The sequence below is a fragment of the Myotis nattereri genome (genome assembly GCF_964212035.1).
Source record: "Myotis nattereri genome assembly, chromosome: 16".
Lineage (NCBI taxonomy): Eukaryota > Metazoa > Chordata > Mammalia > Chiroptera > Vespertilionidae > Myotis > Myotis nattereri.
In genome coordinates, this window is record NC_138091.1 from 5,450,972 (window position 1) to 5,466,862 (window position 15,891).

General features: G+C 49.8%; 1 protein-coding gene across 1 annotated transcript in view; it reads left to right on the forward strand.

Annotated features, from left to right (window-relative positions):
- PIGL (phosphatidylinositol glycan anchor biosynthesis class L) overlaps window positions 1–15,254 on the forward strand; it is a 63,975-nt gene extending 48,721 nt beyond the window's left edge. The window contains exons 3-7 of the mRNA XM_081110798.1: window positions 189–279; window positions 5,555–5,622; window positions 9,308–9,339; window positions 10,897–11,030; window positions 12,670–15,254. Coding sequence (XP_080966924.1) covers window positions 189–279; window positions 5,555–5,622; window positions 9,308–9,339; window positions 10,897–11,030; window positions 12,670–12,768 — 424 coding nt within the window. The 3' untranslated portion in view covers window positions 12,769–15,254. The remainder of the gene's footprint in view (window positions 1–188; window positions 280–5,554; window positions 5,623–9,307; window positions 9,340–10,896; window positions 11,031–12,669) is intronic.
- Window positions 15,255–15,891: the final 637 nt, after the last annotated feature.

Sequence of the window (15,891 nt, forward strand, 5' to 3'; positions counted from 1 at the left end):
TTCTGTGGGGTTGTCCATCGATTTCTAGTTGTGTGCTGTTTCTAACATTTACCTCTTTCAACAGAAATCTGGTTGTTACGGCAGCCCCCCGACAATTCCTGTCACAAGACGGGCGCCCACCCACAGAGCTTAGGGAGAGGTTTGCACCTGGTTAGAAATGGTGCTCAAGTTGTGCTTCTTCCTTCCAGGGATTTCCCAGATGACCCGGGTGTGCAGTGGGACACAGAGCATGTGGCCAGCGTCCTCCTCCAGCACATAGAAGTGAATGACATCAACCTGGTACGGGACACCCTCCCAGTCACACCTTTCCTGTGGCCACCCTCCCCTTCCCCCCCCCCCCCCCAGCCCATCTCCAGGGCCACTCCAAAAGAGGCGAGCCCTCCACGCTCTCTCTCAAACCTCCTGATGACAACACACCTTTTGGGAGACGAAGTAACCAAACTGCCAGCGCTCGGAGGCAGGGGCCTTTCCGTGGTGTCCTCTGTCCTGCCACCTAAAAGCTCAGGCCCCCAGGAGCCTGGCCTGCAACTCTCATTTGTACAAAACGCCCCCTTTCACCGAGCATTTTCACATTTAGAGTATTGTTTTAACCTCAGAGGTAAAGGTTATAATCTCATTTTACATCAAGGAAATTGAGTTTCCAGAGGCTGGCAGCTAGCCCAAGTTCAGCAAGTGGCAAAATTAAAATTTTCATCCTCAGTTTCAAAAAAACACAAGGATAAATTCACACCCACGGGGAGAACATTTGAGACCGCCATAGAGGAAATTCACACTCACCTGCAGGGTGGGCACGCCTGGGAACCCCACCCGCTCTCCCAGGATCGGCGGGAATGGGCCTCGCCAGTGGTCAGGTTTAAGCCTGCTTACCGTCTACTTCTAAAACAATAAGAATAAGAGCCCTTCGTGAGTTGACACCTAAAATCTGGCCATTTAAAGTCCCAGCCATTTAAACACTGAGTTCGACAAGGCCTCGTTGAAAGGTGAGCCCTTCTGCAGAGAGCCACGCTAGGCTTTGGTCTTGATGAATTCTCAGAGGAAGTGATTATTGAGCGGTTCGTAAGACAGATTTTAATTGACTGATTGGTCAGACCGTCTTTTTTCTGATGACAGAAGATGTCGTAGTCAGCTGTCTTTGTGTGGATGGCAACAGAGCACCTGCCTGGCTCCCTCCTTATCCCATCAGGCGGAGTGGCTCATCTCTGTCATGCTCCGTGCAGTGACTTCGTTTTCTCACCTGGCTGGAAAGTGTGGACCAGAGCTTTCAGGGCCACACCGCTCACCTGTTGCCAACACACCTGGGGGTCTGAGTGTGAAAACCGGAGGGTTGTGGCCCTGGGCTTAGGAGTCCAGCTCCCTGCTATATATGATTGATTTTTACAGAGCGGAAGGGAGAAGGAGAAGGAGAGGGATTTAGAAACATTGATCAGCTGCCTCCTGCACACTCCCTACTGGGGATGTGCCCGCAACCAAGGTACATGCCCTTGACCGGAATCGAACCTGGGACCCTTCAGTCCGCAGACTGACGCGCTATCCACTGAGCCAAACCGGTTAGGGCTCTGCCATATTGACTGCCCAGCCCACCCAGTTAGAACTTCTCACAGCTCCAGAGCTCAGATGTGTAGACAGCTGGTCTTCAAGACCAGCCTGAAGTTCGACAACGAGGTCTGCGAGGTGTGCTGCAGTACCCCTTGGTATCCCAGGACCGGCCCCAAACACTCTCTCTCCTCCCCTACTTCAGTGCATAAGAACAGCTGGGCTGCAGCTTAGTGGGAGAAGTGGATGGGATCTGTGAACTGCAGGTGCGGCCTGGCCGGTGGCTCGGCTGCTGGGAGTGTCGTCCTGTGCACCAAAGGGCTGGGGCACATACCTAGCTTGCAGGTTAGATCCGTGGTCAGGGCAGTTAGGGGAGGCGACTGATCAATGTTTCTCTCTCACATCAATGTTTCTCTCTCTCTCTCCCTTCCTCTTTCTCTAAAATTAATAAAAATGTACCCTTGGGTGGGGATTAATAAAGAAGAAAAAGAACTTCAGGTGTCATGTACAAATCTGCAAAGGTCCAGGGAGCTGAGTGGACCAGACTCAGCCCTCCTTGCTGCAGAAGGAAGAGGGAAAGTGTGAGACGATGTGGACAGCTTGCCTTATGGGTCACAAAATGGCCAATTTCTAGAGAAAGTCCTGTGCCTTTTAGAAGGGAATTCTTCAGTTGTTGGATGCAGCCCTTTGTATTTGTTCACTCAGTCGTTATTAATCGTATTTTTAAATCTATGTTTTTACTTAGTTTTTTGTCTACTTGTCATTTATTGAAAGGGAGACCAGAAAGTCGTTGCAGAGAAAATACTTAAAGGGCAATAGCTGAAACTTTTCCAGAATGAGAAAGACCTTAACCTACCATTTCAAGCAGTCCAGTGAGTCCCGCAGGAGGAGGGAGACGCATACGCAGGTCTGTCATAGTGGAACCGCAGCACACCAAAGAGAAAGAACATCTTAAAGGTGGCAGCGCGAGAAGCCAAGCCACCTACAAAGGAGGGGCTTTTTCTCTTGATATTTTCTCTGGTTATTGAAATCTAGAGAAACGTTTTTCTAAGCTGAGGATAAACTTGCCAGTGTGGGAGGAACCTAGACCTAGGCTTTGTGTGAGCCTGTGAAAATAACAGAGGCCCCCTACCCTCCCCCCCCCCAAAAAAAATGTGAAATGAGGAAGAAACAGAGACCTTGGAGAACTTGAAAAGTGCCTGAGGCAAACTCCAGGCGCCCCAAATCCCGCCCCCCCCCCTCCCCCGTGCCTGTGGTAACCTGGCCCAGCGGCCAGCTGTCTGCTGTCCCGACTGAGCGCTAGACACTCAAGCCTGTGTTGCTTGTGGTTCTGCACACTTCCACGTGGCTTTATTTATTTTTTTAATATATTTTTATTGATTTCAGAGAGGAAGGGAGAAGGGGAGAGAGACAGAAACATCAATGATGAGACTCATCAATTGGCTGCCTCCTGCACACCCCCTATTGGGGATCAAGCCCGCAACCCAGGCATGTGTCCTTGACCAGAATCAAACCTGGGACCCTTCAGTCTGCAGGCCGATGCTCTAGCCACTGAGCCAGACAGCTAGGGCCCACGTGGCTTTGTTTTATCTTCACCTCAACCCAAGGAGGAAAGGAGGGCAGGTGTTATTTTCCTGATCTCTCAGATGACGAAACGAGACATTGGAAGTTGGAAGAACTCCCAGTGGTAAAGTTCTGTGACATGTCCGACGGGCTAGGGCAGTGGTTGGCAAACTCATTTGTCAACAGAGCCAAATATCAACAGTACAACGATTGAAATCTCTTTTGAGAGCCAAATTTTTTAAACTTAAACTATATAGGCAGATACATTGTTATTAACTTAATTAGGGTACTCCTAAGGCTTAGGAAGAGCCACACTCAAGGGGCCAAAGAGCCGCATGTGGCTCGCGAGCCACAGTTTGCCGACCACGGGGCTGGGGTAACTAGTGTCCTGAGTGGAGCAGCTGCAGCCCCTGCACCCACCGTGTTACATGAAGAATGGGATCAGCCCTAGCCAGTTTAGCTCAGTGGATAGAGCGTCGGGCCTGCAGACTGAAGGGTCCCGGTTTCGATTCCAGCCAAGGGCATATGCCGGGTTGCAGGCTCGATCCCCAATAGGGGGCATGCAGGAGGCAGCCGATCAATGATTCTCTCTCATCATTGATGTTTCTATCCTCTATCTTTCTACCTTCCTCTCTGAAATCAATAAGGAAATATACTTTAAAAAAATAAAAGGAATGGGATCAGCACTTGAGTTAGATAGTTAACTGGTTTTTTAATAGACTGTATTTAAAATTTTTTCATCTACAGTTGACATACAATATTATTTTAGTTACTGGTGTACAACATAATAGGCTGCTGTTTTCCATCCACAGCAAAACTGAGCAGAAAGTCCATACATAACCCCTGTCCTCTGCAGTTTGTTGCAATAGTGAACCTGCACTGACACGTCATCATCACCCAAAGTCTATAGTGTACGCGAGGGCTCACTTGGGTGTCGTATATGCCATGGATTTTGAAATATGCATAATGACATATATCCACTATTATATGATTAGCTTTTTATAAATGTTTAACTCAGATTTTTTAAAACTTTTGATTATAGAGAATTTCAAGCATACAAAAGTAGAGGAAATAGTTTAGTGAACCTCTATGTTCCTATTACTCAGCCCACCTCCCCCACCTCCTACATTATTTTGAAACAAATCCTTTTCATCATATTTCCTATTTAAGTATTTTAGTATGTAATTCTAAAAGACATTGAATATTTCATTAACATTAATATCATTATCACACCTAAAATTAATTCATATCAATGTCTTGCATTTCCAATAGTCTCATGCCATAAATGTGTTTTTATTCGTTTTTCTTTTTATAGCTTGTTTGAATCAGGATCAGTGGATAAGACTACATTTTCTTTCCATCTGTACTCCAGCCTATGCTCAGTAAAAGTTAGCTGCTCACAGTTTCCTGTACATGAAATAAACACGTTTTTTATGGTGTAGTATCGAAAGACCAGTCATGCCCGGCCAGTGTGGCTTGGTGGTTGCACACTGACCTATGAACCAGGAGGTCACAGTTTGATTCCCAGTCAGGGCACATACATGGGTTTCAGACTCAATCCCCAGTGGGCGCTGTGCAAGAGGCAGCTAATCAATGATTCTCATCATTGATGTTTCTATCTCTCTCTCCCTCTCCCTTCCTCTCGAAATCAACATATATATATATGAAAAGAAAGACTGGTCATGAATTCCTTCCTAGCCTCTTCCAATTCCAGTTTCAGGACTCTCATCTATGCTATGTGGTCAGCTTCCTCCTCTGGGGACAGCTTGCTTCTTTCCATCACCCCTAACCAACTAGTACTATTCCTTTTTCTGGGTCCTTGATTTCTCTAAAATATTTCTTTTATCCAAGTTATCCTTTTATTATTATTATATTATCATTATTATCATTTAAATTGTCCTTTGGGCTTTTTAAAATCCATCTATGTAGAACTGAAATGTTGGAATCTAAGTTTTTAGTTAATAAAGAGATCTATATTTGTGGAAATGGAAGCGGAGTCCGTCTATGAATAAACGTATTTCTGCTGTGAACTTAACCCCAGGCCATGGTGGAAATTGTCCCCTAAAGCTTTTGTGCCCTCAGTAAGGCACGAGGAAAAGAGACCGATAGCGCAGGCAGCATCCTGAACAAAGTCCACACGGCAGCCAGCCAGGAAAACTAAATGTTCTAATAACTGGCGAGGCAGATAAAGACAAAGCTACTGTGAGCTTAGTAGCACATCACGGCTGAATTCCACTCTGCTCCACCGCCAGGAACAAGAACAAACGGCAAAACTCCTGTGGAAAAGGCTCCATACAGTCGGCCACACCCATAGTTACACACCATCGATCTGAGCCAGAATCCGTTCAGATACGCTCAGAGCGTGAAGAGTTCACGGCCCTGCTCTCTTCTGTCCTTCCCAAGGGAGGCACAGCTGGCTGGAGTCAGGGCAGGAGTGCAACCCTCTCTTTCTCTGCAGGTGGTGACTTTCGATGCCGGGGGAGTGAGTGGTCACCGCAATCACGTTGCTCTGTATGCGGCTGTGAGGTACGATGCTCTGGGTCATGGGGGAGACGTTTGTCATTTGCTCAGAGGGATGGTTTCTGAAGCACCGTGAGCCCATGAAACTGCACTGTGAGCAGCGAGGGTGGTGGCAGTGGTGGTGGTGGTGCTCATACTCTCCCACATTCTCCCCGTGAGAAATCTCCCAAACAGCTGCGTGTGTGTGTGTGTGTGTGTGTGTGTGTGTGTGTGTGTGTTTTACACCGTGGACACAGCAAAGAGGTAACTGATTTAATTTCTCTCTTTGCTTTGACCGCTGAAACCTTTAGGGCCAAATTTGCAACTCTTAGTAGCACATGTACGAGACTTTAAGGATTGAGTTGTGTGAACCAGTGTGCCTCCTGGCTTCATCTTTTTTTTCCTCCCTATTCTCATTCATTTTTGTTGTCATCTGTTTTATATGTATGTATATTCCTCACCCAAGGATATGTTTTTATTGATGAGAGAGAGAAACATAGATTGGTTGTCTCCTGTATGCACCCCAACTGGAGATCGAACCCACAACCTAGGTATATGCCCTGACCTGGAATTGAACCCGCAACCTTTTGGTGCACGGGACAACACTTTAACCAACTGAGCCACCCAGCCAGGCTGTTGTATATTTTATACACTATTTCATATCTTTCTTTGCAGGAGGGGGATGTATATTCATAACATGAAATCTCATTTGTACTTCACAATCACCCTATTTGACTGATGTGGATTTTACCAGTAACAAATAAAACCTGAACCTCAAATATATTAGGGACTCACTCAGGGTCATACGAACATATGTCCTGTTTCCCGTCCTCAGGAGAAGGGCTTCCCGTGGGCGTCTTGGCAGCAGCTTGGTAGACCTGGCCCAACTACCAAGGAAGGAAAGGGGCAACTTGAAGTGAAGGGCTTATCTTCTCACCTTCTCGGCATGCCCAGCCTTCTCAGCCGGGAGCAGAGAAATGCGTGACAGTGGAATGACCTTACCTGTCCAGTCGGGTCTGCTCGTTTCGTCCAGGCAGGGAGGCGGTTTGCCCGGCACTGCCAGGCTGGGGTGGCAGAGGCAGCCCCAGACCCCAGGAACCCAGGGGCTCCATTTAGTGCCTCGTCTATCTGCTGCCTCTGCAGACCCATCCAGTATCAGAGCCTTCCAGCTTCGTCCCTAACGTGTGTGTTGCCCCCTGGAAGAGGCTATAAATCATCACCCACAGTCTTCCCACACTGTCCGTTTCTCTGACGCGGGGTGGCAAGCCTGCTCCCGCCAAGGAAGACTGCTCACCTCCTATCCCAGCCGGAGGCGCCACTGTAGAAAGACCTGAACCTGCCTTGGGCCCCTCAGGTTCAGGGACAACGCATCTCCTGGTTACAGCCAGAGATGCAATTTTTCATGAAGACACGTGGGAAGCTGAGGACACCCAGGAGGGGTCTTTCCAACCAACCCTGTGGTTACTCTGAGGCCGTGGCTCCCAAGACTAGAATGGACAGTCAGCCCCATGGAGCGCTGAAGGGGTGGCTCCCCTCATTCCAGTGCATGCTGAGCCTTGGCACTTACTACCCAGCTGCCCCAGGGAAGTGGCCGGATTGGGGCTGCTGCAAACACCACGACTGTTGCAGGGCACTGCAGGCTAATTTGGGTGGGTCCCCTCCCTTTCCCCCCACACCCTGTCCCCACCACTGAACTGGGGAAAGCGGGGAAGGCTTCCATCTGGCAAAGAACCCCAGGGACAGCTTCATGCAGACAGACTGTGGGGACACTTCCTTTGGAAAGGAGCCTGGGTGCAGCTTTATGTGCGAGTAAGGGTCACTGTGCTCGAGATAAACAGTGTGTTGATGTGCCTAAGTCCATGCTCCTCGGAAAGTGACTTCACAGCGGCCCCTCCCCACACAGGGACATGCCTGGGAAGTTCACAGTCGTCAGTTCCTCATCTCATGCCCCCAAAGTCTCCCTGCCCCAGCATCTTACATTGTTTCCCAGAAAGCTCCGGAGTTCTTCCTCCCGCTTGTCTGAAATCCCCATCTCCCATATGCGTTGCCAGACGTGGTTTGGATGTATGATTTTCTCAGGTGGCTCCCTGGCTGCTGGCGCCACAGCTGTTTGAGGCCGGCTGTGCCCCTGCAGAGCACAGGTCTGCTTCTTACTCTTATCCTTTCCCTCCTCGCCCCCAAGTTCCCTCTCCTGCTGGCCTTGTTCCTTCTCTCAGCCTCCCCAGCATGGCCCCTTCTCTCAGCCTCAGGCAGTTGTCCTTCTGAGTTTGAGACCAGAGTGGCTGGCAGCTTGGCCCAACAGCACCGTCATGCCGGAGGGGAAGGCGGGGTATTTCTCACAGTCCTCAGGCACTGCTGCTCCCTGGACCTCTTGTCTTCTTGCGCACAGGCTTCCCGCCCTGCTGAGCAGAGGACCAGTCCCTCGACCTCTGTCCTTCCTCCCCTCTGCCTGCCTTCTACTCCCACCAGCCTACCAAAATCGTCCCACAGCCCCCCTAGGTTTATTTCAGTCCTCACTGGTCTTGACCTGTTTGTGGCGTCTGACCCTGCCTGTCACTGCGCTGGTGCTCTCTCCTCTGCCCCTCTGGCTACTCCTCGGCCTCTGCCTGGCTTCCTTGCACCACAGGCGCCCTGCACTCGGGCTCCCATGCCCCCCCCCCCGCCCGCATTCTGCCTCCTCCAGCACCGCTCCTCGGCCCGGCCCCGGGGCACAGTGCAGGTTCAGCACAGCTGCGTGTCTCCGGTGCTCACCTTTCTCCTTAGCCGAGACCCGCATTCTCACCTCTTTCCTTGGAGATCCCGACCGCCCCGAACTCCGACACACCAGGGGCCATGCGGACTGCAGGACCAGGCGCTTCTGTGCTCAGGATCCCAGGAACCTTTCTCTGAGTTTCTACTCCTCAGGGCTCAGACTTGATCAGTTCTCTCCAACTCCTCTTCTAGCCTCTGCTCCCAAGAAGCCGTTTTCCTGTGCGTCTGTGTGTCCGGACTACCTGCCTCATCTCCCACCCTCGGCTTTTAAAACAAAGTGGGCCAGAGGTTCTGAAATCGCTGCTGGGGGCCTGCCTCCTCTGAAGGAGGAGACACAGCTCCACTGTCAGAGTTGGGAGTGAGTGGGGCAGGTCAGAAAAGAGGAAGGGTGCAGGGAAAAAATGTCAGCATTTTAAATAGTCTCCCACCAGCCGGCTGGCGCGGCTCAGTGGTTGAGCATTGACCTATGAACCAGGAGGTCATGGTTTGATTCCCAGTCAGGGCACATGCCCGGGTTGTGGGCTTGACCCCCAGTGGCAGGAGGCAGCCGATCAATGATTCTCTCTCATCACTGGTGTTTTTAATCTCTCTCTCCCTCCCCCTTCCTCTGAAATCAATAAAAATATATTTTAAAAATAAATAATCTCCCACCATACTCACATTACAATTTCAGAAAGAAAAACCTTGAAGCGTCCACCCCTTCCTCTCTGATAGGCATGGCCTGAGCTGGGGCTCTTCGTCAGCCCATGGCCAGCCTCCAGATTGGGACTGGCTGTCCTTGGGTAAGGTGCCCACCGTGGGCCCTTCAGCTGCAGCATAAATCTATGTGCCAACTCATGCAAAAGAAACGACCTAGAGGCTGACCTGGAGGGACCATGGGCGTGACAGGCTTCCCCGGCAGGCCCTTCCTGTTACCTGCAAAGATCATCTTACTCTCTCTCTCTGTCCTTTCCCTCCCCAGGACCCTCCATTCGGAAGGGAAATTACCTGAAGGTAAGCCTGTCCCTTGTGCTAGAGGCCGCTAGGTCAGGGAAAGCCATGGTCCCCTAGGAAACCTATTAGTGTGAAATGTGTAAATGTGGCTACAGAGAACTGCCCTAGGCCAAGCAGAGGTGGGTGGGTGGATGGGGAGACTGGCCACCCTCTTCCTGACTTGGCTCAGGGTTCTGTCTATGCGGGTCCCCAGGTCTCAGAACCAGGGTGTATCACTGAGAAGTGCCCAGCCAGGCAGGCAGCCCCCATGCGTTGGGGAGAGACTGAGGGTGTGGTCAAGGTTCTCCAGAGAACCAGAGCCGATGGAACCAATAGGAGAGTATTTAGTTACCTATTTATTATAAGGAATTGCTCATACAGTTATGGAGGCTGAGAAGGCCCAGGATCTGCCGCCTACAAGCTGGAGGCCCAGGGGAGCAGGTGGTGTCATTCTGTCCGAGCCCCTGGGCCCCCAGAGAAACAGGGAGCCAATGACAAGATCCCAGGCCCAGTCCAGGGCCTGAGGGCCGATGACCAGCATCCCCGCTCTGTCAGGCAGAAAAGGAGTTTTCCTCTCCTTGGCCTCTTGTTCTCTTCAGCCCCTAACTGGTTGCTTACACGTGCATGCTCACACACACACACACACACACACACACACACACACTCACACACACACTCACACTGGAAGGAAATCTACTGACTCAAATGCTAATCCCATCTGGAAACACCCTCATGGACACCCAGAAATCATGTTCAGCCAATCATCTGGGTGCCCTGTGGTGCAGCTGACACACCAGGCCCTGCCCACTCGCCTTCTAGCTTTCTCACGGGTGGGTGTTTTCCAGCTCTGGTGTTCATTCAGTCTGTCTGTCCAAACTCACCTCCCATCCTGCAGTTAATTAACCAGGTTGAAACTGACTGGTGGGTGCTTGATGGATTAATCTGCTTGAGTTCAAAACTCTTCCTAACCCAAAAGATGGTGCATGCCGCCCCCTGCCATATACTGTGTGATGCCGCTGCTTGACCTGTGAGCTAGTGTCTGGTCTGTCAGAGGGACAATGCACATTCCTCCCAGGAATGCTGTGAAGATGAAAGATATGAAAACATGTGAGCATGTGCCTTTCTGAGGGGCTTACTGAGGTCACCAAGCTGTGAGGTCTTTGGAACTTGACTATAGTTTATTTGATTCTTGTTTGTTAACTGTGAGACAGGCAGGTCCCACACTATCAGCACCATTTTACAGATGGGAAACTGAGGCTCAGAGAGGTTAAGGGACTTTCCTAGTTCTTCAGTGACCGAGCAGGAAGCAGACCCCTGGCCTCCCAATACAGAAATTCCTGTGTCTGTCCTCTTTCCCCTGGCCCTGAGGTAGCCAAATCCCAACCTCTACCAACCAACCTTTTCTTGCTAGGACTGTAGCAGGGAGAGTCAACAGGCCAGGTGTCCTGCGGTCCTTTCACTCTTCTCATTGGGGAGAATGATGGACAAAGGGCCACTGCCTCGCCCTGAGCCCCAAGGGGCAGGTAGGGTGCTCGGGAAAATCTGCCTGGAAGCAACAGCTCTCCCCTCCCCACCCAGGGTGCACGGTGCTCACGCTTGAGTCCGTGAATGTGCTGCGCAAGTACATCACCCTCCTGGACCTGCCCTTCTCTCTGCTTCATGGCGGCGATGTCCTCTTCGTGCTGGCCAGCAAGGAAGTGACACAGGCCAAGGTGAGGATCGCACCTTCCTTCACACCCCACTCCAGATCTGCCCCAGACTCCGGCTCCTCAAACCCTGGCCTGCAGAGGCCCTAACAGAGACCTCCCCCAGCAGCCAGCCTCTGCCCCTGCATGTCAGTACTGGTGCTGGACCTGGAGTCATAGATTTTCAAGAACTACCTTTTTTTTTTACTGATTATAAAAATAATACATGCTAAAAAAGCAAATAATAACATATGCTTATTGTAGAAAATCTGGAAATGCATAAAAGCATCAAAAGAAAATTTCCTGCAATCCCACCTCTCATATGTAATCCTAGTTAATATGTTGGTTTATATCTTCTATATAAAGAATATTAGATAAATACATGTACATAAGAATATATTTATTCTTATATTTTTAAAAATATATTTTTATTGCCCTAGCTGGTTTGGCTCAGTGGATAGAGCGCCGGCCCGCAGACTCAAGGGTCCCAGGTTCGATTCCGGTCAGGGGCGTGTACCTTGGCTGTGGGCACATCCCCAGTGGGGAGCGTACAGGAGGCAGCTGATCGATGTTTCTCGCTCATCCATGTTTCTAACTTTCTGTCCTTCTCCCTTCCTCTCTGTAAAAAATCAATAAAATATATTTTTTTAAAAAGCTATAAAAAATTTTTTATTGATTTTGGAGAGGAAGGGAGAGGGAGAGAGAGAAACATCAATGATGAGAGAGAATCATTGATCAGCTGCCTCCTGCACGCCCCTAGTGGGGCTCAAGCCCGCAACCTGGGCATGAGCCTTTGACCAGAATTGAACCAGGGACCCTTCATCCGCAGGCCAACACTCTATCCACTGAGCCACACCAGCTAGGGCGATAGTTCCCTTTATCACTTAAAGCTTGTTGTTATCACAGATGCACTCACATCTCTGAAGCCACATATGTCCTGACAAATATAAAACGAGTTATTTAGAGAAAGGTTTATAATGATACTAACTTGGAGAGGAAGATCACTTTGGTACTTAAAGAAAAACAGGCAGAAACCATTTATATACAGTTAAATCAGTTGCTATTACCCATTCTTTTTAAAAACTGAACTCTCCCAGACCTGCATAACTAGATGATAAACATTTCTTCCACTAGACAGCAAAGCGAACCCAGGCCTATGGGCACCATTCTTCCTTCCTCTCTAATGGCACTTGTACTTTCCGGGCTACCGGATTCAGAGGCGTCTGAGCCTAGTATTCTAGCTGCCCGTGAAACACCCTGTGTGTCACACATGCGAAATGCTGGGGCAAAGTGATTCACAACGAAGGCTCCAGAGGCAATCGGATGGCTCTGTGTTCAAATGTCAGCCCACCTTGTGCTAGCTACTTGAGATTGATATGTTTCCTCATCTATTTTTTAAGAAATAATAATAGTACTTAACTACTGGGTTGTTAAAATTGAAATACTGTGTGGAGACTGAGCGTTACAGCTGCCACGCATCCTCTGCTATTACCACAGGGAGTGCGTGGCCATGGAGAGGGTGCGTGGCAGCCGTCCTCGGTTCCGAGGTCACAGGAAGAAGCCTGCCAAGGCTCTAGCATTGGCGTGTTGTTGGGAGGAAGATGAAACAAACTAACAGGAAGCACTCAGTGCCCCTGTTTGCTAACGTGAGCTCTGATTCTTGCAGAGGGCCATGTCCTGCCACCGCAGCCAGCTCCTGTGGTTCCGCCGGCTCTACGTGCTCTGCTCCCGGTACCTGAGAATCAACTCTCTGCACGCCCTCTGAGCCCGGGACAAGGAGAGAAAGGACCAGGAAGCGGCCTGCTCGGGAGCTGGCCACGTCCCTGAGCCGAAGGAGAGCCCGGTGGAGGGTGGCCTCCCAGGGCCCTGCTCCTCAGGGTGGCCAGCCCCTGACGAACGGACGCCATGCAGGCCGAAGGACTGTCTGAACTTTACTTCCTCCTCTGGGAAAAAACACACAACAACCAAAAACAAGCCCAAGGGTAACCATAGTTACCCTGCTAGCTTCTTCCCTGCTTGTGAGGAATAATATATGTGAAAACCCAGCGTATGGCAGACACCTAGCCAGCTGCGGCCATGTCAGTGACCGTGCGAGTGCCGCAGGCCAGTGCACAGGTGCCGCTGCGCGCATTTACGCTGTTTCAGAGCCGGCTCACCACACACACACACACACACACACACACACACACACACACACACAAGAGTAGTCTATACTGAATTAGTTTATCCCTAATTCCTTGATGTATCTTTGTGACCAATGTATCAGATTTGAATCTAGGGAAAACTTGCTCTTTTTAACATCACATTCAGACGGGGGCAGCCAGGCTCCGATGGCTGTGGTGGGCAGTATCACACAGAGACGAATATGATGTGGGCCCTGCCCTCAGTGAACTTATAATTGAACATTTCAGGTTTTAATCTTTTGGGGAAAGCAGGAAATAGGAAGAGAAATCTGGCCTTTTTAAAATAAAACACACACACACACACTCAATAACCTGATGTCTTAAAATTATACTATAAACAAAAGCATTCTGAGAGGTCAGAATCCAGCTAATGTCCCAGGGAAGTAGCCCGAGGCAGGGAAGCTCCGTGGTGGAAAGCACAGGCCCCGCAGACTAGTGAGCCTGGGTGCTGGTCACCACAGAAGAGGTGCTTAACTTCTCTCTGCCTCAGTCATCTCATCTGCAAACAGGGACAGCAATGTACTAGTACCAGCCGGAGAGGAGATGATGCCGGAGGTGCATAGAAAAGGGTCTGACACACGGTAATGCTCAGGAAAGAGGAGCTGCAAGTATTCTGAGACCTATAGAGAAAATAGGCGTTAAGCAGAGGGACTAGCAGGAATCTGAGGCCTGATACCGAAAAGACCTTGGGCCCAGGCTGGGTGGCTCAGTTGGTTGAAGCGTTGTCTCATCCACCAAAAGGTTGTGGGTGCAGTTCCCAGTCAGGACACATAAAAATACGTCCTTGGGTAAAGATTTAAAAGAAAAGAATCCTGAGTATTCCCTCTGCCTGTCACAGGAAGCCCTGAATTGCTAGCTCCATAGCAGCAGGTTAGAGACCTGCTTCTTGGGTCTCTTCACCCAAACTTGCCTCACTTTGCGAAGGGTCACCATTGTCTTGAATGCCTCCTGGGGCCAAATTTGGCTCACAGAGCTATCAGGCCCTGAAGCTGGAATTGAAGTTGCAAAACTGGCCATTACCTGTCTACTAAAAATTTGTCAGCAGCTCCTAATGGCCTTCATGTGAAAGTGACAGAAATAAGCCACTAACACTGGTTGGAGTGGTGGACACCGACCCAGCCTCCCAGACAGGGACCTGAGCTGGTCTGCCCCAGGCTGGCCAACAGTGGGTGGTTCTTGACTTCACGCGGGAAAGATCTCACATTACGAGTCCAGGCGAATCTGAGAGTATGTGAGTTAAAGCTGTGGACAGTGAAGAAAGGAAGGGCCTAAGATAGAAGCAACCGCAGAAAGTCTAGGTGGGGCTGCTTTGGCTCTACAAATGTTATAGGAAAGAAATGAGCCAGGCAGGGCGGCTCTGGTTCACTGGAAAGTCAGAGAAAAGGGGGCTTGGAGGCAATGTCAGGGGGTTATCTTGGGAAGAGTTGCTGCTGCCCATTGCTCCCCTGGTTGCAAGTCTGAGAGGGTAGAAAGACATGGGTGTACTCCTGGGAGGGAGAGTGCACCCTGGTTCCTTCAACTTGAGGGTTTTAAAGGCTGGGCGTTTAGGGGAGGATCTCAATAGAATATTCATCAGTTCATGCTTATGTGCCAAAATGAGGTTTATTTTCTTAATTTCATGTCCCTGGGTGTGGTTGGCACTCATTGGATTTCTGCTATCTCCCTGTAGGATGATTTAAGTTATTTCCCCTCTGGTCGGGGAGGAATGTAAACCATTGCTCTCCAGTGTCCTTGGGCAGTGAGGGAACGTAGGGCTTTGTGATTCGCTGGATGGCTGTAAACTGCTTGGCCATTTAATTATCTGTCTCAGTTTCCCTATTCCACTTGTCCTGGCTTACTAGCCTATCTCATTAAGACCTTTTAAAATGTACATACTCTGTGGCCTAAGAAAATATTTTTAAAATAATTATAAAGGCATCGTTTATTAAAATACATTTCATTTTCAAAATGTAATAGAATCAGCTGTTAACGTGTGTATACATTTTTTGGGACACTCTGTATACACAGACTTCCTGTCAAGATGGCTTTGTAGATAAACACAGTACTCACCTCCTCCCACAACCACATCAAAATTATAACTAAACTGCAGAACAGCCATCAGTCAGAACTGCCTAAAATCCAGCTGAATGGAAGTCCTACATCGAGACTAATAGAAGCAGTGGAGATGAAGAAAGGGCCGGTCCCACACCACATGTAGTACATAAAAATCAGGAGAGAGATTTTGGCTGCAGAGATCCCCCTGAGGAGTGAGGGGTCCTGGGCCCCCCGGCCAAGAGTTCCAGTGCCAGGTGAGAAGTCCCCATAACTTGTGGATATTAAAACCAGTGGAGACTGTGGCTGAGGAAGACAGAGCCTGCTGGAGTCCCAGGCAGTTCCCCTTAAAGGGCCTGCACATGGACTCACTTTGACTCACTCCCTCTGAGCTTCAGCACAGGGGCAGCAGCTTGGAAGACACCAGAGACACACAGGGAGAAACCGAATTGTCCAACATCAGGGAGAGAGCTGGAGGTAGTGCTGGCAGAGGCCACTATTCCTTTTCTGGAACCCTCCCCAACACACACATATACACAGAGGCGGGTGCTATATCTGAGTCTCCATCATCCTGGCTTACAGTTTGCCCCACCCTGTGATTCCCTGAGACCCCACCACACCCAACTTTCAGGCTCACCAAAGCTGTTTCCAGTGGCTTTTCCATACAAATGGCC